The 20,646-nt window shown below is 49.9% G+C and overlaps 8 protein-coding genes across 8 annotated transcripts; 5 read left to right on the plus strand and 3 right to left on the minus strand.

The window, feature by feature from the left end:
• Nucleotides 1-835: 835 nt before the first annotated feature.
• N7519_002398 (uncharacterized protein) lies at nt 836-2,222 on the minus strand (the record flags this gene model as incomplete). The annotated part of the gene is made up of 2 exons (XM_057289176.1): nt 836-2,087; nt 2,146-2,222. 2 exons carry the CDS (start codon nt 2,220-2,222, stop codon nt 836-838), a joined length of 1,329 nt encoding a protein of 442 aa, XP_057150378.1.
• Nucleotides 2,223-5,120: 2,898 nt separating this feature from the next.
• Nucleotides 5,121-7,472, minus strand: N7519_002399 (VHS domain protein; the record flags this gene model as incomplete). The annotated part of the gene is made up of 8 exons (XM_057289177.1): nt 5,121-5,321; nt 5,386-5,954; nt 6,007-6,420; nt 6,456-6,708; nt 6,773-7,066; nt 7,126-7,201; nt 7,255-7,342; nt 7,406-7,472. The coding sequence occupies 8 exons, from the start codon at nt 7,470-7,472 to the stop codon at nt 5,121-5,123; spliced, it is 1,962 nt and encodes a 653-aa protein (XP_057150379.1).
• Nucleotides 7,473-7,763: 291 nt separating this feature from the next.
• On the plus strand, nt 7,764-8,988 carry N7519_002400 (ribosome biogenesis TSR3 family protein; the record flags this gene model as incomplete). Its single annotated transcript, XM_057289178.1, has 3 exons — nt 7,764-8,002; nt 8,059-8,195; nt 8,261-8,988. 3 exons carry the CDS (start codon nt 7,764-7,766, stop codon nt 8,986-8,988), a joined length of 1,104 nt encoding a protein of 367 aa, XP_057150380.1.
• Nucleotides 8,989-9,652: 664 nt separating this feature from the next.
• N7519_002401 (uncharacterized protein) lies at nt 9,653-11,101 on the plus strand (the record flags this gene model as incomplete). The annotated part of the gene is made up of 1 exon (XM_057289179.1): nt 9,653-11,101. The coding sequence occupies one exon, from the start codon at nt 9,653-9,655 to the stop codon at nt 11,099-11,101; it is 1,449 nt and encodes a 482-aa protein (XP_057150381.1).
• A 1,948-nt stretch (nt 11,102-13,049) lies between these two features.
• N7519_002402 (uncharacterized protein) lies at nt 13,050-13,950 on the plus strand (the record flags this gene model as incomplete). Its single annotated transcript, XM_057289180.1, has 4 exons — nt 13,050-13,098; nt 13,153-13,531; nt 13,616-13,825; nt 13,884-13,950. 4 exons carry the CDS (start codon nt 13,050-13,052, stop codon nt 13,948-13,950), a joined length of 705 nt encoding a protein of 234 aa, XP_057150382.1.
• A 748-nt stretch (nt 13,951-14,698) lies between these two features.
• N7519_002403 (phosphatidate phosphatase App1 family protein) lies at nt 14,699-15,940 on the plus strand (the record flags this gene model as incomplete). Its single annotated transcript, XM_057289181.1, has 1 exon — nt 14,699-15,940. One exon carries the CDS (start codon nt 14,699-14,701, stop codon nt 15,938-15,940), a length of 1,242 nt encoding a protein of 413 aa, XP_057150383.1.
• Nucleotides 15,941-16,593: 653 nt separating this feature from the next.
• On the plus strand, nt 16,594-18,737 carry N7519_002404 (uncharacterized protein; the record flags this gene model as incomplete). Its single annotated transcript, XM_057289182.1, has 2 exons — nt 16,594-17,141; nt 17,198-18,737. 2 exons carry the CDS (start codon nt 16,594-16,596, stop codon nt 18,735-18,737), a joined length of 2,088 nt encoding a protein of 695 aa, XP_057150384.1.
• Nucleotides 18,738-19,163: 426 nt separating this feature from the next.
• On the minus strand, nt 19,164-20,431 carry N7519_002405 (GOLPH3/VPS74 family protein; the record flags this gene model as incomplete). Its single annotated transcript, XM_057289183.1, has 4 exons — nt 19,164-19,214; nt 19,270-19,763; nt 19,829-20,075; nt 20,159-20,431. The coding sequence occupies 4 exons, from the start codon at nt 20,429-20,431 to the stop codon at nt 19,164-19,166; spliced, it is 1,065 nt and encodes a 354-aa protein (XP_057150385.1).
• Nucleotides 20,432-20,646: the final 215 nt, after the last annotated feature.

Here is a 20,646-nt window from a genome sequence, read left to right on the forward strand (position 1 = left end):
ACCTCATAACCCTGCAGGGCTCTTCTGTTCTTTTTCATCGTGGAGTAGACCTACGTAGGTAGGGCTAAAGACTTACTACCAAGGGTGTATGTTGGTTGTGGAGTTGGTTTACTAGATGCGGCATTTTGAAGGGAGAAAGTTGTAAATTCAGTGGTTTGGATTTACTCGAAGTTAAAGCTAAAAATGCAGTCCTGGTTAAGGGAAGATAAAGGTAAAATATCATTCCTATGTAATGTCTGGGTGGGGGGGTAAAACTACACTGAGGGGAAGCTATAGCTGTAGCTATAGCTACAGATCTACTGGCACGGCCCGGTGGAGAAAAGAGTCTGGGACCAGACTTATCCCACGAAAGAAAATGGGATGCCAATAATCGCGCAGTCCTTGGAGGAATTGTGGGGAGGCTCCGGATTAGGACACGGACTGTGAGGGTTGTTTGCGGATCAATGCAACGTCAAGTCCTGCAACGTTAAATCCACCAAGGTGAAAATTTAATAGGGAGATTGAAAAAGAAAAGTGGATAGAATTTGTCTCTTCGTGTTACTGTACATACATTGAAGAAAAGTAGAGTAAAGTTTGATGAAAAAAAGAGAAAGAAGAGCAACGGTTCATCCGATACATACAAACATCTCCAACCCTGACTCCTGTTCAGGATATTAAATGTGAGATAAATGTGAGAAGATAAATAGAATATGATACAAGAGCGAATGTGTAAAGCCAACCAACCCGATATACACCCAAATCCAAAAAGAAGAAAGAACCAAAGAAAAAAACCATAACTACCTAGGTATATCAGGTATCGTAGATCATAATAGGCATGATAGACAGATAGATGAAGTTAACAAGAGACGCTGGTGAAATCATCAACAGCGAGCAGGTCGTCAAAGCCAAAAGCCTGGTCACGGTCGGAAAGCGGAACAGTCGAGTTACCCAAGTGGAAAGCAAACTGACTGAAATCCGTGAAGTCAGGATCCATCCCCTCATGCGAGACCATAATGCCATCACCGTTGACCTTCCCACCGGGCGACATAGTAGCATTTGCGGTAGCAGTCCTCGGCGACAGTGGGGTATTGGGAGTGGGACAAAAGTCTGGAGTGGAGTGAGTGCCCGCTGAGAGGGCCTCGATCTTAGGAGAGCTAAGACTGGAGGGGGCGATCTGCGAGTGGGAATGGTGTGTGGTCTGCGTAAGGAGACTGAGGTTGTGGAAGTTATTCGATGGCTGGGACTGGCCGCGCGAGTGACCATGGGTAGGGCTGTGGCCGGTGGGGCCCGAGATGGATGCTGAAGGAATGGGTGGGGCGGCAGAGTGCTGCAGAGGCAATTCCGGTGCGGACGCAAGGCGGTCTCTGAACTGATGCATTTGGGTTGCGGTGTCGGGAACCTGGGACTGCTGCATCATTTGCTGCTGCCACATTTGCACGGCATGCGTGTCTGTGGGGGTTTGCCCAGGGGTTGGATTCTGCTGTTGCATTGGGGCCCATGCGGGTACTTGGGAGTTCCAGGATGGTGCTGGTGCTGAGGCTTGTGGGCTCATGTAGGTTGGGAGTCCCGATGGGCCGGTTGAGGCAGAGCACATGTCGGAGTATGGCGTCTGGGAACCGCTCATGCAGGCCATGTAGGACTGGGCACTTGGGTCGTATGATGCCGTGGGCGATAGTACATAGCCATCACTCGTTGGCATTGGGCTTGCCATTGAGCCTGAGCCTGAGCCTTGGGAGAAGGAAGAGCGCATATTAGATAGATCCAAGCTCATCTTGCGCGGACCACCATTGACCGATGGGCGTGGGGTCATGTGGCTTGCTCGTCGGCTGTGGATGGAAGAATTGAATTGAGCGCGGGCTGCAAAGGCGGCCATTAGATGGTCTTGGAATTGCTTCTCAATTTCCTTGTTCTGGCGTTGTAGCATAAGAATGCGTTTTTCTTGATACCGCTCATCGACCTCTTCATACATGGCTTCTTTCTCAACAATCTCCTTGGTGATGTGAAAGGCCTTGCCCGTGCGCTTCTTATGCAACATAGAAGCCCGGTTAGCAGATTCCAAGCGAGCATCTAAACTGCGATCCTTTCGCCGTGACGCAGCAATAAAGGCTCTGGATGGTTTGTTAGTATTTTTTTTTTTCCCTTTCCCCTCCATCTGGTAGTACATACCTTTCTTGGTTCTCCTCCCGTGAACGGGGGATCGGCGTAATATCCTGGTCTAGATCTGACAGGGGCATATTGGACATAGTAGGCGAAGTAGATTTATGTAAGAGTCTATCAAAAAAAAAAAGAAGAGGGGGAGGGTAATTTAAATACCAAAAAGGCTGAGGAGTTAAGCCCAAGCTTGGGGCCACAACCACGGAACCGAGTCGATCATAGTTTGGGCGCTTGGAAAACTTACGGCCGCTCGGTCCATGGTTGCCCAGTCCCTCCCCTCTAGGCAAGTCTGCCTGAGCGCCACTAACCGCCAAATACGAGTGGCTCGACTCGTGGTGCCACTGGCCCATGTCTACCTAGTCCATCCTGGAGATTATTTCCAATTTCTGCAAATCTGCAGAATACCAGTGTGATTATCAGGAGATTACAATGAATTTCAGATTAGCACTGACGGTCTAGACCATCAAGTGATTAAGTGGGGCGTTACTCTGCACTCCAGATCCTGATAGATGTATTCCGATAAAATGTTACTGTATCGAGAATCACTGCTGATCATCTTCCTGAAGCGTTGGACCCCCACCGAATTTTTTTTTGCTTCTCTTTTTCTATGAGAGGTGCCTTCGATAGCACGCAGCGCGATGGTACCACGTGATAGCCGGATCGGGCAGGGCCAGGGCTGGACCGTTGGTTAGTTACTCAGTTTTATCCTCCAAGGAGACCTGAAATTTAAGGCTATATGATTTAAATGCATGTCGTGTCGTCAAGAACATTGAAAATATTGTCTTGACAGATCTATGGATAAGATTACTGCACGTCAGATATACTATGATCACATCTTAGTGCCCAGGTGGAATGGATCACTTAGTATAACAGGTACAAGGATTACTATTGGCGGACGCTTCCCGAGGGAAACAACTATATTGCTGGATCTGGATTATGCCAATTGAAAATTCCGAGCAAATCTTTTGTCAACTTCAGGTTTGAATATGAATGACTGGAGAGCCTGTCTCTGCCTTCCTAATCTGGCGATTTCCTTGACGTGCCTTGGCCTACCACGCAGGCCTGGACAGGGTCCAGGCTGTCTCGACAGATTTTCGTGGAATTCACTGATATTATAATCAGCGTAGCGAAATATCTCCAACCTTGGAGTATGTGACTCTACTAATAGCTACCAACGTGGTGGACTTGACTGTATACATACACTCGAAAGATAAGACCTTTATTACAAGCGATCCATGTAGTTCTCGATCTATCGCGGCAGTACAAAGTATTTCTGCACTTAGGGTTGGTTGTTGCGGTATGTATATGTACTAGGTAGGATCAAACAACACAATCTAAAGTACGTACTAATCGAGGCATGAACCGCCGCCAGCCGCAGTAAACATTATACATGGTATCCAGAATCACACCAATTGACCACTATCACAAGCCATCACTAGTAGCTACATCCATGTATGTAGGTGATACCGCATACAACACGATACAAGATATGGGCTCAACTGCCCACATGTGCCGGCCTACTGGAGACACAAATCTGTCACCAAACCCTTCCAAATCCTTCTTCCTTCTCTTGACCAGACATATACCTGCCTGATCTAGCCTCATCTTCCATGGAAAATAAAAAGACGCCATGTCGAAAGTAGCCCTGGAGGACATCCTTGGGGGTTTGCCACCTCGGCACCGGTCTAAGGTCGGATTACCTAATCCCACCCGGCCGAGACTAGACCTCCACCTAGGGGCTGGGCATTGAGCATACATATCCTGATGCCCCTGAAGTCGCCACTGCCAACAATCCGATGTCATACTCCTTCATTTCTTTACATGGACCGTGTCCTATTCGTCTTGACATGATTGGCAAATTGACGATGCCAATTGAAGTTTAATTAGCAGATTGACTACAACGTGGTGGAGACCCGGCAATCAAGCCGATCCCCCGCTGATCGCTCACGATGTACAATGGGGACAAAGTACGGAGAACATATGATATGTACTCCGTACCATGTGTGGGAATGCATAAACGTTCACGGGTGGAAATTAACATTGGATATCAAAATTAATCTCAGGGGTCTCGTATTTCCCTCTGGTATCTGCCCAGGTGAATAACCCAATTCCCAGATAAACATTAGCAGTCGATCCCTCGGCAAACGATCGGTGATCGAACAAGTACGTTCTCCAGAAACTCCCACGCACAGCCACTATATAAACCCAAACTATACTTCATGTCGCATACTTCCGCCAGGCCGAGGTTTGGGAAAGTGCTGCACGGAGATCTGCAGGCATATATACTCGGAAGGGAATGTGTGGCTAGCCATATCACCGTGGCCGTGGCGTTGGGTGGGCTATGCAGGGGAAATCTTGGCAGAACTGATTTTCTGATTTTTATTGTTTCTCATTTGGGGGACATACCACGAGCGTGCCTGCAGGTAGGTACCCAGGTAGGTTCTAGCGCTAGGGCTGGTTCCTTGTACCCGGTTCTCGGGTTGGTTACAGTTAGGACGGTACGGTCAGTCACCGGGCCGGGAGACCTGGTTGTATAGGACAGATCTGAAGTATGACAAGGGCATCGACCTCTCTCGCTTTTTCGCATGGAGAGAACTGGGTTTGTTCATTGATTCGATCCTCCAATGCTGATTACTTTCATATCTGCATGAATCAATCAATCCAACCAGACGCACACCGTCCCTTGCCAGAAGTGGAAAACAATTGTAAATGAAATCTTATAAACAGCACGGATAGGCAAAAGACGCTAAGTTCTCAATGAGTGCAAAGCCAAGGGGAAAGGACACCAATCAAGGGCAGAGAAGGGCCAAATCAGCGGATGATGCTGCGCTGGATGGAGTAGCCAGCATCAATAGATAAGACTACGATTCAACCGGTGTGTATGTTAGGTTGTCCGCTCGGGGGGGGGAAGCCTCGTCAGACAAACCTAGAGGGAGATCTCAGGACACACGGACACGGACAGCAAGATAAAGTTATGGGGTCGGCGTTTAGGCGATTCCCAGCGGTGGTACCATTCCCTGCTCCTCACGGGCCTCGCTGCCAAGCTTGTAAGATACTTTGAACCGAATCTTCACCGAGTTGCCCTTCCCAACGTCAATTCCATCTATGAGCATCTCCTGTTGGACCCCATTTTGCTGCTGGGGTGCAATGTCTCGGCCTGATTGCGGCCGAAGCTGTAGCGTGTAGGACTATTCAATTGTCAGTAAACTCATCTAGAAAGTGGACTATGTTAAATAGTGGCAAATGGCTTACCTTCTCCACAGCGACCTGGAAATGGAGATCTCCAATACTTTGGGTAGTCGCGTTTGAGAATATGGCTACAATGTGGACCTGGCGTGTCTGGTTCGGCACCCGGCGTGCAGCAAAGTCGACACGGAGCTGAGAGTTCAGGACTTGGATCTTATTGGTCGATGGAAGCGCATTGCTCGCTGGCAATGCGGATGCGAAATCCCACTCATCATCTTCCACTGGAGCGGCCTGCCGCGCCGGTTGCGGGGACGGACCTGTGTCTCCGACCAGGTCAAGCAATGAGGACGAAGCCGGAGCAGGTTGGCTTTGGGCCGGTGGTTGGAAGGGACTAGATGTTGCCCGTGGGCTGGCAGAGACGAGCGATGCAAATGGGTCAGCTGCTGGTGGCGGAGTCGCTGTGGACTGGGCTTGGGACGAGACACCCATGACAGGCGTGGGAGATTGAGAGACGGGTCGCGAACTGTTCATAGAAGAGAGGATATCATAATTAGGTTTGAAGGCTGTTGGCGCCTGCTGCTGAGGTTGTGACGGGGCAGACGGTGTTGGGCTTGCTGACATGGATGGGAAATTCACTTGGATATTGGTCAGTGATGGTGTTTTGGAATATTGTGTCGCCGTACTTACTGGAAGATCCGAGAGAGATACCACCTCCGGGAGACGGAGATTGTTCACCTAACGAAAGGCCGAGCAGGTCATTCTCCAAGGAGTTACCGCCCTGGGATGGCCCCGCCTCGTTGCCGTTGGAGCTGGGTTCAGGCTCCGGGTCGAAATCGATAAGAGAGAGCTCGTTGTTTGCATTTTTCGAGACTCCGGTCGTGGTGCCCAGAGTACCCTTGGGAATCTGAGATGCAGCATGCAGATCACCCTTCTTGACTAGCTTATACCGCTCGATTGTGCGATGTATGCTGTCGTTTATCTCCAGTAGCTTGTGGACGGCCTCGGGGTCATCTGATTCTTCCTCGCACATTTTCTGGATTTTGGGATGAGCGCTTTGCAAAGCACTCGCAAGTTCCTGGTAGAGCGTCAGGGACCAATCAACTGGAGAACAACACTCTATCGCTTACCTCAAAAACGTCGCCTTCGGGGGAGAGTCTCCCCGGGTTGTTGATTCTGCAGCATCTCTTCGAGAATCTTGGCTTTTTGCTGTACCTTAACAACCTCCTCTGCGGCCTTTGCCCGATAGTCAGTCTTATGTCTATTGTCGAATCCGGCCATAACCTTCATGAGACGGTTCGCTTCCTGCAGATCAGCGGGAGTGCCTCTCCGAATCAGCTCTTGAAGTTTGGCAGACTGTGCCTCCCTCTCTTCCTCTTCCATCCTCGTCCGCTGAGCGGAGATTCTAGTCAACGTTAATTTGACTCCGAAAACAACACCATGTAGGGCCACATACATCACTAGGGTTCAAGACCGCAGCATCTTCTCGGCGGACCTCTGGGAACATATACCCCTTGTAAAGCAGCAGACGGTGCATGTCACGAATGAAGCCGAGGTCGTCCTTATAGCGCGATGTCTGGCAGATAGTCTGGCGCCACTCCTCGATCGACTCCAAAATGCGGTGTTGGACCCTCGAGGGCCGTATGGGTGGTCGCTCGGGGAACCTGCGGACCAATTCATTCAAGAATTCCTTCGTGCCGATCTGGAGATGGAACGGATATCCGCAGTTCTTGACGGCAATATCGAGTAGCTAGAAACCGCGGTTGTCAGTCTCCCCCACGCCAGCTGTCATTTGAGCTCCCCACGTACCGCCAACGCCAATAATGAGACATTCTGATTTCGGGAATTGATAAGATGAACGATCTCGAATGCGGCTTCTCGGGGCCTAAGAAGTGAATTCATGAGTGTGCGCCATACAACATGGGTGTTCTCACTCACGCATTGCCTTTCTTGGAGTTGATTAGATCCGCGACTTCGAGGTTCAGGGCTAGGTTCGGCTCGTAGTTCTGAGGATCGCAGGCATTTCCTGCGGATAATTAAGCATCAGTACGGTTCATTCGTGTTACATCCATTTCAGCATTAAACTCACGAACTGCCCGCTGTAACGGCGAAGCGCCTGGCTCAGCGTAGACACCGAAGCGGTCCCTAGCCGCCATTCGTGCAGATGCAGCCTCCAGGATGACGGTGGACGAGGAAACAAGAGGGGAAAAAGGTATTATTCAGATAAGGAGGGAGGTATGGACAGCACAAGGATCCAGAGGAGATGTGTACAGTCGCGGACGGGGAGCCGGGCGGAGAACCCGTTTAGGCTGCACGTGTGGCGCTTGTGCTTGGCCTTGGATCTCTTTTTTTCCCAATCACCGCGTTTACCACCACAGAATACTTCAAGATACTCCAAGTAGGGTATTCTTGAATATTTTCTTCAAATTTCGATCTTATCATCCACAATGGTCCGCCACAAAAAAGACAACTTCGCGCGAGGAGGCAAGAAATTCAGCAACCCCCGCCCCCGAGTGCCCCGCGGTGATGAAGTTGAGGGCGCGACTTCCTCGAGGCCTGCTTACAAGGCTGCCTGCTGGGATATGGGACACTGTGATCCTAAGCGATGCTCAGGAAAGCGATTGATGAAGCTCGGTCTGATGCGGGAGCTTCACGTCGGTCAGCGGCACCCCGGTGTGATCGTCTCGTATGTTTCGCAGCGCCTTTTCGTTTGTCGTATTTCGTATACTGACCATTGACTAGTCCAAATGCCAAGCGAATTGTCTCTCCCGCAGACAAGGATATTATGGAACAGCACGGTGCTGCTGTGGTGGAATGCTCTTGGGTGCGAGTCAAAGAAGTGCCCTGGTCGCGGATCGGCGGAAAATGTGAACGGCTTCGTATGTGATAAGAATTTGGCAAGGATCAACTGGATTTATGGTATTCTAACTCTCTTGCTATATAGTTCCCTACCTTATCGCCGCCAACACGGTTAACTATGGCAAGCCATGGCGTCTGAACTGCGTCGAAGCGCTCGCCGCTTGCTTCGCCATCTGTGGTCGCTTGGAATGGGCAGAAGATATACTGAGGCATTTCAGCTATGGGCCATCTTTCTTGGAAATCAACAAAGAGCTTCTGGCGCGCTACGCCGCTTGCGAAACAGAGGAGGATGTGAAGAGGACGGAAGAGGAATGGCTAGCTAAAATCGAACGCGAATACGAAGACAACCGCGTTGACGGAGGTGATGATATCTGGACCAAAGGAAACACCAATCGTTTGCCCGCACGAACTGACGACGACGAGGACGACGAAAGCGGAGACGAAGACGACGAAAATGAGGGCAGTGACGAAGAGGAAGACGAGGACAAGGATCCATTTGCGATTTCCGATGACTCTGAAGATGAAGAGCAAATGGCCGAAATCCGCCGCAAGATTCTCAATTCTAAGTCGTTCCAAAATCCGGAAGAGGGAAAGCAGCAGCCGGAGAAAATTTCGCGGCCGGAGCAGCTGTACGTCGACTCAGATGCTGAGTCCGGCTCAGCAGGAAGCGAGGACGAGGCATTCGACAATATCATCAATGCTACGACGGTCACCGACCGCACGGGAATCAAAGCGATTCAACGACGGAAAGCAAACGAGACTGTCTCTGCCTCATTCTCTCGGGCGGAGATTTCTGCCCCGAAGAAATGGTGAAATTGAGGCCTGTTGAATATCTACCCACTCACTCAGTGCGCATCGATAAACTTCTTGCTCTGAAGCCTATCCCATTTTCTGGGGCATCTTTGGTATCCTGGGTGTTCCCTCTTCTTGCAACGCCCACCGAAACCTTTATTGCTTGCGAGCACTGCCTTAGCAACTGCACTTGGTTGGTTCAATTCTCTGGTATTCTGCCATCCAGAATTGCTGTCTCGTCATTGGACGGGATCGCCTTGGTCAATTCACAGGATTACCAAGTTTCCTTTTTACTAGACCATGCGACACACAGCCCTTTGGTTATGGAGGCCTGAAAATAGGTCTGTTCTCATGGTCCATGTGTTATGACCCATTATAACGATATCTGTCTTATTTTCCACTCGGCGAGGGTCTATATGCACCGGAAAAGGGAAAGAACCAGGTGTCATCCATGGATGGCACAAATCAAATTCACTACATACAAATGTACGTACATATGTACGTATTTTTCTTCTAAAATTGGTTTAGTTCGTAAAATTATAGTGTGTCCCAAGGACATCCATGGATACATATAGGAGTGCCTTCCGGGCCAAATATGGAATCGGAGCAAGGCTGGCGATATAACCTTGAAAGGACCCTCCGCCTGTCCCTCAAATTAACTCACAGAACTCACCCATCTTCAAATATGTGTCACTCAATAGGGCTCCAGCTCACCACTACTCAACTCATTCAAACCCATATACTAGAAAGAGTGCTCACTGGAGCCACATCTGGCCATCAAACACCGAACGCAGGCGACAGCCACGCCAACGAAATGGACGTGACGGCTATCCTTGGGCTCGAAGTGCAAAACACAAAGACGGCACGCGACCTCGAAGAGCAGAAGCAAGACACAAATCGCTTGCTCCTCAAAGAACCCAAGTGGACAGAATCTGCAGTCAATCCGCAGTGTATGGTCAATGATATTGGGCTATCATCGGCCTCCACGCTGTCGCAGCATGACCTTGCCGACAAGCTTAAGGAGTCTCGGGAACAAAATGCGCAGCTGAGACGTAAGATGAAGGAACAGGAGGATATTATCCTCAACCTCGAACAATCCCACAAAGAAACAGTCCGCCGGTGTGCACAACGCTTAGCAAATATTCCGCACAAGCGTCAGAAACAGGCAAAAAGGATCGCCGACCTCGAGTCCCGAAAAGAAAGGCTAGTCAGTGATCTCGCGAAACAGACAAAGAAGACCGTCGACCTTCAGTGCCTAAGGGGAATGCGAGTTCGTGATCTTAAGAGACACGAAGAGATGATCGCCGACCTCCAGTGCCAAAAAGCAACGCTAGTTGGTGATCTCGAGAAACAGAAAAAGATTGTCGCCGATCTCTACTGGCAAAAAGAAATGTTATTTCGTGATCTCGGAGAACAAGGAAAGATGATCGCCAATTTCCGGTGGCAAAAAGGAATGTTAGTTCGTGATCTCGAGAAACAGGCAAAGACGATCGCGAACCTCCACTACCAACAAGGAATGCTAGTTCGTCACCTCGGGATACAAGGAGAGACACTCGCCAACCTCCAGTACCAAAAAGGAAAGCTGGCTCGTGACCTCGGGGAACAGAAAAAGAAGACTGCCGACGTCGAGAGCCAAAAGGCAAGGCTAGTTCGAGATCTCGAGAAACAAACCAGCATAGCGTCTGCGCTAGAAACACGAGACATGAAGGTGGAGAAAGTCATCTATCACATTGCTAGCATAATGTACTCGGAGCTCGAGTACCAAGAACAACTGATCAGCAAAACGAAACCAGACGGTGTGGAGTCTCTCGAGTTAATCCGTAATACACTGAAGGATCTGGTTGAAACCACTATCAGCAATGACGAGCATTCGGATACGATGCTCAATCATGAAGATGAGCCGCAGTTTGAACAGGTATATACGGACATATTATCTCGATTCAGAGACATACTCGCAAGACAGGCAAGGAAGCTCGATGTACAGAAAGGCATCATTGACGAACAAACACGCACTATCTTTGAACTTGAGGCGCAGAAACGGAAAGTTGCTAGCGAACTTGAGGAACAAACTGGAAAGTTGGCTTTGACGCTTGAATTCTTCGGAGAGGATAGTGGAGAATACGCTTGTCTCTAGACTAGGACAGATGCCCGTGGGAACAGCAATATTAATGGGATTGGCTGAATCATGCGTCTCCTGAGATTATCAGACTTGGTAGATATATACCATAGAGCGGACCCTAGGTCATCTACGATACCGATTCCAAGTCCGTCGCCTCGAGCAGGTACTTATAATACATATAGAACATTGTAGGATGGACTAGATTGAGCCGAATGGGCGGGATTTGATCACATAGTTCGAACAAAGATGGAAGAGTGCAGTCCAACAACATGCCTAGGTCTATAGAGCCCTCACTTCAGAGATCCTACAATTTCACCCTCCCACCACTCTCATTTCAAGGACTCTCCTTGAGAAGTGAGCTCACTTCCTCTCGTCTCTAACAATAGCCTTCCTTTATTCCTTTATCTCTGCATCTCACAACCCTTTGGCTATCATCCATGGATGTCCCCATGAACAATGTTCCAAGACTAAGCAGGGCCTTTATGTTCTTCGTCAATGATCCTTTTTCTCTCGACAACGACGATAATGAAACATTCATTCTCTCTTCTCCTATTAAATCAAAAAAAATACGACAAAGAATTACCTGATACATTAAACACTACTCTCACCACTCTCACTTGGAAGTCAAATTCCAGGATGTAGAAAAACATCCTTAGATACTCTTGGCCTAATCATTTCACAATCATATCATATCCCCAAAACAAGAAGCTCAAATCCTTCTCACTGCCGTTGCTGTCTGCAGAAACTGACGCTATGGTGTCGATGGCATCGCGGGCAATTGACTGCATGATGTTTTGGCCAGGAATGCGTCAACGAGTGTGAGGAGGAGTGACAGATGAACGGGTTTGCATTTGTATAGACCGGGCGGACGGGAGCTCGACTAGGACGGTATTTCCGTCGGGGATAGTATCGGAGGGCGTTTGGACGTTCAGAGGATGATAGGGTGGGTAGCATGGGTGGAATTGTTGAAGGCATGTTAGAATGTTGGAGGAGCCTCCTTGACTGGTATCCATAGATAATGTTAATTAACCTCGTTCTGTGGATGGATCTATATATCACCTACCTGTTCAAGTCTCGTTTTGTGTCGAATACAAATGTATGAATACAATTTGGTATATCGGATTAAGAAGTTCAGTTGATTAGGCTTATGTTTTCTTTGTTAGGATAACCATAATAAAAGGGCTTGACGGGAGTCTGGGAAACGCTAAGACCTAGACTATGCAAGGGCTAAAACTATTCAGTTTTGGCCCGACTATGCAAGGTATTAACCGGATCACAATCTCTGTATATAGAGTTGTACTTCGTACACATGCTGGGATTTGATCTAGGCAAAAAGAGCTGGTTATTGTGATAGATAGGAAATACAGACCCTAAGCTAATCTTGGTTAGGGCCATTGCTATTGTGGTATCATTGCGCATATAATATTGGTACTTCTTTTCGAAATTAAACGATCATTTCAATAGGGGTAAGACAAAGAAAAAGGCCTATATATCCGCATAGTTCGATAAAAGGTGATTGTTGGTGAGACACTACCATACTCGATAGATACTATGAGTATCTTAGAGCTCGTTTACTGATATTAATGTCTTGAAAACGAGGAAATATTTATTCTAGGCTATAGATACTCTAAACATACGCTTCAGTCTATCGTACATGATCTATATTGTACAAGACACCATTGACTTATAAAACCCTATAAAAATCCCCAAACCCCGCGATGGCGGGGCAAAAGCACCCATAGATACATATCAAGTACCCCCATTCCTCAATGCTCTTTTACACGATTCTCTTTATTACTTAGAAACAAACAGAATAAAAGGCCAATATTCTACTTACAAGTTGAGTTCGTACACGTGGCGGAGTTCAGAACTCACCGGGGCGGAAATCCTTTCCACTTTTCCCACAATCCCGCAACCCACTTTCAACAACCACCCTTGGAATACCCTTGAATAATAGCCCAAAATGCCCGATAAAGACTCTGGCACCCCCCGTGTCTTCCTCTACCGACACGGTATGTCCCATAATGTCAATATCATCTTCTTTCTGTAATCTAACTAGATTTTAGGGCAAACGGAGTGGTCCAAGAACGGACGGTACACCGGAATCACTGAGCTTGAGCTCACCCAAGATGGTATCAACCAGGTCACTGCATCTGGCAAGATGATTGTCGGATCTGGCAGACTGATTGACCCCGCCAAGCTTGCGCATGTCTACATCAGTCCTCGCAGGCGAGCGATGCAGACATTTGAGATTGCTTTCTCTGATGCCGATAAGCAGTCGCTTAAAGATGCGCAGAAGATCTCTGAGACAGACAGACTGGCCGAGTGGGACTACGGTCTGTATGAAGGCCTGTTGACTAAAGAAATTCGGGCCTTGAGAAAGGAGCATGGTCTGGATACCGAGAGCGAGTGGGATATCTGGAGAGACGGCTGTGAGAATGGAGAGTAAGTCTTTTCTTAGAAAAAGAAAAACTTTGGGGTTTAGGCGCAGGCGCCTACGATAGAGTATATCTGACCAGATCAATACAGGTCTGCGCAACAGGTGACGGACCGTCTTGATAACCTCATTCAAGAAATTCGCGCGATCCACAAGGACAACATGCACGGAGAGAACCCTTCTGATATCTTGCTTGTTGCACACGGACACTTGCTTCGTGCCTTTACCAAGCGCTGGCTGGGATATCCTATGGAGTTCCCTCTTTCTCTGATGCTGGACCCTGGCGCTGTTGGCGTCCTCAGGTAATTCTCTTTTATCCCGCTTCACTGGCCTGGCAGTTAACCTTTTTCCTATTTGCAGTTACCAACATCACAACATTGACGAGCCTGCTATGTTGGTTGGATACGGATACCCGCTGCAGGAATGATCTGATATGTCTGGATAGTGTACATTTCGTAGAAGTTAACCGGAAGGTTACTAAATATAGACTTGATACATGGTGATAGCAAGTGACCTCAGGGGTCGTAGAATATGTATTCATAGCCCAACCCTTAGTCCATCTAACGTATCTCGAGGGGTCTATTTAGGCGTATTTCGTTGTTTATATCCAGTAAATGTACTAGATGGAAAATATGCCGAGAAAATCGACCATGTGCCCACGCGACTGGAACCGGGGACGTCATAACTTCACTAAAATCTTCTCTTGAAACGCACCGAGGCTGTACTTCAGATCATCCGGGGGAAAAGAGCAGTTCATCAAGTCATGAAATTCATCTGGCAAGTTCAGAAGCTCAGCCCTACTGCCAAGCCATCCCCGCCATGGTGTCCCGTTCGCCTGACCTGGCCAACTGACAACCTATATGGACCTGCCCCTGTCACCCACCTAAATGTTATGTCTTCACTCCAAAGATGACATCAATACGAGTTTCGTCAAAGGCTGACAAAATCAGGTGGGAACGGAGGCTCTTGGCTGAAGGGCACCGGATGGCACTAACACTAAATCGTTAACTAACGGGGGCTAGCTATATGATCGTCTATCCCCTGATGAGTTCCTTTAATTTCTTTTACATCTTTGCGCCCTGGCATGTGCTTTTTATTTTCCTCGGTCTTGACTCTACTACTGTTTTCGCCATAGAAACACTTCAAAGACTGAAAGCGAAGTCGGCGCCAATATCATGCCGCATCACAAACCAGACGAGTTGTCGGTCGCCGATGCCAGAAAGGAGGTTTATGAGGCGACAGCTTCCACGTCTCCAACACCTGTGCAAGAAAAACGCGGCTCAGCCTTGCTAAATTTCTTCTCATCCTTTCTTGGTCCTAAAAACCCACTCGCGCACCCAGCAAACCCACGCAAGCACACCGTGTGGCTGTTAGACAATACAGCGTACCAACCGGTAAATGAAGAAACAGACGAGAACCAGCCATGCTGGAACGCCGAAGTAGTCGCCTGCATTTTTGAAACTGAAGGCCGAAGAGATGTAGGCAACCTCGTCGCCGCGATCGCCGACTACATCGGACTGGACGGCGACGTCGGCGGTGACGGCGAAGCACGCCAGCGCATCACAGAGCGCGTCCAGCCTTTCCTCAACCAGGTGTCGCCTGCGCGCACGCTCACGCTGCAGGTACCCATGTCCCGGCGGGCGCAGTCACACCGACTCGGCCCGTCCGACCGCAACGGCATCATCAGCCAGACGGTCGATATGGGCAAAGTGGAGATGCACGACGGGGCGGTTGTGCGGCCTCGACTGCAGCATTTCGGCGACGAGGCTGTATCGATGGGCACGACTTTTGCCGCGCCGGAGGGCTGGCTGGTCATCTCGGATATTGACGATACGATCAAGCATACTATGACGCTCGAGCCGACGGGAATTATTCGCACGACATTTGCGGATATTCCTGAGCCTGTCGCTGGTATGCCAGAGCTGTATAAATATGTTCATGCTGAGCTATTTCCTGCGTGGTTTTATCTTTCTGCGTCGCCGTATAATCTTTACCCTTTCCTGCATGACTTCCTGGATGAACATTACTGCCCCGGTACGCTGGTGCTGCGTGATTACTCGTGGATGGATATCACAGGGCTTATCAAGTCGTTCACTGAGAAGACGCAGGAATACAAGGTTGATCGGATGGAGAAGATTCAGCGGTGGTTCCCGCGCCGGAGAGTGCTTTGTATAGGGGACTCGACGCAGATGGATCCGGAGGCTTATGCAGAGATGTATAGTCGGTATCCCGAGTGGATTCATGCTATCATCATTCGCAAGGTTAAGGACGTGGCGCATATGGAAGAGAAGAATGCACCAGCGAGGTTTGAGAAGGCGTTTGAGCATGTACCGTCACACATTTGGACGGTTTTTGAGGAACCGAAGGAGCTGTATAATTTTATTGATGGGCTGGGTATGGAAGACCAGGCTTTGTAGATGTAAGAATCTGTACATATTTAGTTGGATTGGCTATTTGCAGTTAGTGATTCTGTCTGATTCTGACAAACTTCTTTTTCTTTCCTAAAATTCACATAGGTGCAGTCAGTCATGAATTCATATAAGGGTCACTTTGGAAGTGAAATAAAAATTGTCATCGCCTGGATTGACCGGCGATCAGAAGAACGGCACGCGCGGGTCCAGGCGACATGGAAGGCAGGCAAACACCATAGCAAGCAGGTTGAGGGATAAGAAATACAAGAGAATCAACCCGCTAGGCTACAAGTTCCACCGTACCTTGAGGGGATAGGGCAATCAACGATCTATAACACGCAAGTAGGCACTCAGCTACAATTGATTTTGATATTCCATTCACACTACTCAGCTTCCGTGAACCGCAGACTTCCTACACTATATTCCCATGCCAAACTAAGTCAAATAAAAAGAAAAGATCAAATCTCAGCTCATTGCAATGGAATTGCTCGGGATTATCAACCTTGTGGCGATGTTGACCTAAGCCCTACATACGTCAAGATTAGGAAATGGCCTCCGATCTATACGATGGCAAAAGAGAAGACTCTACTTCCAAGGCCTCAACTTCTTTACGAGCAACTCATTGGAAAGACCTGAAATTCTCCAAACTACCTAACAAAATGCATCAAGATCCCAATGACACTATGCAGTCAGGCATATCAGACATACCCCCCACGCAACCCGTCGTGGAGCACGACCCAAAACACCCATCACAGCCCTCAACACGCACCCCAGAAGCCATGCAACAGCCGCCTGAGTCCCCAAGACACACTTCAGAAGCCATGAAGCAGCCTGAGTCACCGAAACACATCTCAGAAGGCAGGAAACCTCCGTCTGAGCCCACAGAAGACATGAAGCAGCCATCTGAGCCTCCAAAACGCACCTCATATGCCCCAAAGCCCACCTCGTCAACGCTGAACGACTCCGCCTTCACACCGCTGTCAATGCGAGCCCTCTACTACACCCCGGACGGAGCAGACAGCGACACACCGGACGGGATCCCGGAAGGAGAAATCAGCGACGCCATCTCACCCGACACAAGCACCAGCATCGTCCGCCAGAAAGGGACGAACCTCGTCTTCGATCCTGGGTTCCCAACCCCACAGCCCTCCCCCTCAGCAATACCTGCTGAAGATCTCCACAGCAGCCTTCTGTCACGACGAGATCCGTCTCGCTGGACTCCTCAACCCCCCCGAATACCACGCCGCAGATTCCACTGCACAGTCTCTGCGGGACAATCATCAGCACGCCACGCGAAGACGACGAGCGGGAAGAAGGCCCGAAGTTCAAGATCGGCGATGTAGTCTTCGGTGTGGTGAGCTATACGCGTGACGGCGGAGCCGCAGACTACGCAGTTGCAACTGAGAGCGAGCTAGCGCTGAAACCGGATAATATCACTGTTGCTGGAGCAGCAGCGCTTGCGTTACCAGCATTGACAGCTTGGCAGGCCCTTTTTCGATATGCCGGGCTTGATCCCGACGTGCCGGGCGGGCTGAGCGAGGTCAGTGAGGAGCTCGGGGGTGGGAATGGGATGGGGGGCTGGCTTTGGCAGCGTCAACGCCGCCAGTCTGTGCTCGGTAGCCAGGATTATGGCTACGGGCACCGCAAAAGCACAGTCGCCAGTAACGGCGGTCTGCTAGAGGGGACAACCAGTGGTAATGGTAATGGGAACGGGAACGGGCGTTGGATCTGGCAGTGGAATCGCGGCGGCTCGAAACCGAATGGCAATGGTAATGGCACCGCCAATGGGAATGACGCTGACATTGACCACATCCCTCCCGGTGCTAGAGCGGCCAACCCCACTCGCAGTCATATGAATGTGCGTCGCGAGAGCCTAATGAGTCTCCTCAGCGGTAATCCCAGCGGCAAGAAAACCATTCATCGTGCCGCCAGCACAATTGACCCCAATCCCAAGCGTACTGTCCGTCGAAGCAGTTTAATCGGCCTGATCAAAGGCAGCACCGACCCTCCAGCTACTCGTGCTGCCAGCACAGTCGATTCCGCAGCTAATGGCGATGCCGACAACAATACCCGTGGCGCCAGCCTCAACCGCACCAACGGCAACGCTACCCCTGGACGGCGTGCCAGCCTGCTAGGAAGCATAATTGGCAACGCGAATACCAACGGCAACGGGAGGCAAAAACCGCCTAAGATCCGAGTCCTCGTCACCAACGCCCGTAGCAACGATATCGGCCGCATTGCGGTACAGATCCTGCGAGCTGATTCGCTCTTCCCCGCGCCCGTCCGGCCGTGGATCTGTGTAACCTGCACGCAAGTCGAAGCCGACATCATTGAGAAGGACTGGGAAGTGGACGAGATAGTCATCATCCCGCACCTCCCCTCACGGGAGGAGTGTAATATCGAGAAGGTGTTCCGCGCGCGCCGCTGGGAGCCGGTTGATATCGTGCTTGACTGTTCCGGCGGCGAAGTATTCCGCGCGGCTCATGCTGCGGGTGTTGTTAAGGACTATGGGGCTGTGTTGACTGTTGTGGATGGCCAGGTTGCGCTGCAGTCTCCGCTTGTTCCTGAGAATGATGTTCTGGGCGAGAGGAGGCGTGGGATTAAGAGCCGGTTTGTGCCTGTTAATCCTGACGGGGCGGCTATGGAGCGGATTGCGGAGTTGGTTGAGGAGAGTCTGGTCCGGGGGAGGGAGATTACGGTTGTTGATATTCCCCGTGCGGCGGATCTGTTGGCTGCTGGAGCTGCTGGGACGGCGGGGAGTCGACGTGGTGGGATGGTAGTTGTTAGGGTTAATAGTGTTTAGATTATATGCATTCTAATACAAAGATATCAAAAGATCAAAGGCAAGAAGCAGTGCCGAGGAAAGCAACCTAGGGTTATCAATCTGAAAATATTGGGCCACTTACAAGTTCAGGCCAAAAGAGCACATTCGCAATGCCACGTCTCAAAAGCCAAGTTCAAGAAGAGAAGAGAAGAGAAGGGAAGAGAATAAAACAAAGGGTGAAGTAAATCGAAGTTAATGAGATATCCCCGTTCAAGAACAGGTTTTGACCTGATGATTCCATATGAAAAGAGGAAAAAAGAAAGCGACGCTCTGCCCCATCCCACAAGATCAAACTACATGAACAGAAGAAGAAACCGAAGTTTTGTGGCCGAGGTGCAAGGCATGAGAGAAGGTGAGAAAGAAGTCGTGAAGAAACAAAAGACAATGTATTACGCGGTACCTCCGTTAAAGTAAAGAATCAAGTCTGGTAAAAACGCTCAAGCATGCGGCGACAATCTGTTTGTTGGTTAGCACGAGTCAGGTGTTGAGCACGGTATCAAGTGCAGCTTACCTCCATCTGAAGCTCTTTATCCTTGTTTCGATTGATCTCCTCATTGACAACTTGAGCCAAATTGGCTCCAATCGCCTGCGAACCTCCAGCTTTCCGGCCAAACGGCCATTGCGAATACTCGGCCAGCAATTCATCCACCTGCGCGAAAGCTCTCTCGCGAGCCTCGTGGCTCATGGTGACTAAAGCGTTCTCGAGGACGTTGGCGGCGTATGCGGCGCAGACCATGGTGATCGAACGAAGGTATCGGTATTCGGCGTCTTCGGGGAGCCACGGGCTAGGAGGGATAATCACAGTGCGGTTACTGCAGATGTTGCGCACCCGTCGGTGGAGCTCGTCTTTCGCGCCGCCGTCAGCCACGGGATGCGTCGCCATGTCGAAGAGAAGGAAGTTGCGCTTTTCGGTCCGTAGAATACCCTTGTCCACAAGACCCTTGGCCAGTCGTTCCCGGACTTGCTTCAATTGATATCCGATCTTCATCAAATTCCAGGTTTCGCCTACAAACAGCCCGGTCAGTAAGGACTCTGTCGCAACCCGGATTCCTGCTCTGGGCTTATCTCACCACTCAACAAATCAATCCATGAGTTGACGCTCATCTTCTCACTTGACTTCATCATCTTCAGTGTCTCGTCCAGCAAGACCTCCCCAGTCAATGTATCGTCGATGACCTCGATGACGCGGTCGGCCAGGGGGAAACGCCGCCGCGACGAATCCTTCTGCATACTTATACGGCCGCGGAGCGCTAGCTCAATGACGATACACCCTCGCAGGGCGTAGGAGATGTTTTCGTTCCAGAAAGACAGATAGCCCTGTTGCGGCGCGGACACGATGTCAGCGATCGGAACCACAAATCAATCAAATCAATCAAAAGATAATATCCATGAAGTCTCACCTGTTTATCCTTCAGACCTAGCAGCAGGATATCCTCCATCAGAGTCAATTTGGGCTGCTTGCCCCGTTCCTCGTTTTCACTGATGTCGCGGGGATCGAACGCGATCTTGTGGCCATTCTCTGCACTGGTAAACGATGTCTCCGGTCCACGGTTATCCATCGCAGATCCATTTCGGGAAATTGGTGATGACACTCGACTGTCATCTTGTTCGTCTGCCCCAGCGACTCGACCGGCGCCTCTGCGGCGAGTCAAGCCCCCGGCTGCTGAGGCCATGAGATCGGGTCGGGTTGGGTGGGGGGGGATCAAAAAGGGAAGGAGAGAGATGTGGCCGGATATGACCAACGGCTTCCGATCTATATGCCGGTGGGTTTGAGCTGTCTGGGTTGATGAGATGTTGAGAGGGACCAGACCGAAAGTCTGCGGTTGAAGTGGGACTTTCGGTGTCAGGGGAAACCAGGGACCGAGTGGGCTTAGCCAAAATGATACAG

Source organism: Penicillium mononematosum, assembly GCF_028829835.1.
Source record: "Penicillium mononematosum strain IBT 11891 chromosome Unknown utg000002l:1.0-8112719.0:1.0-8118358.0, whole genome shotgun sequence".
Lineage (NCBI taxonomy): Eukaryota > Fungi > Ascomycota > Eurotiomycetes > Eurotiales > Aspergillaceae > Penicillium > Penicillium mononematosum.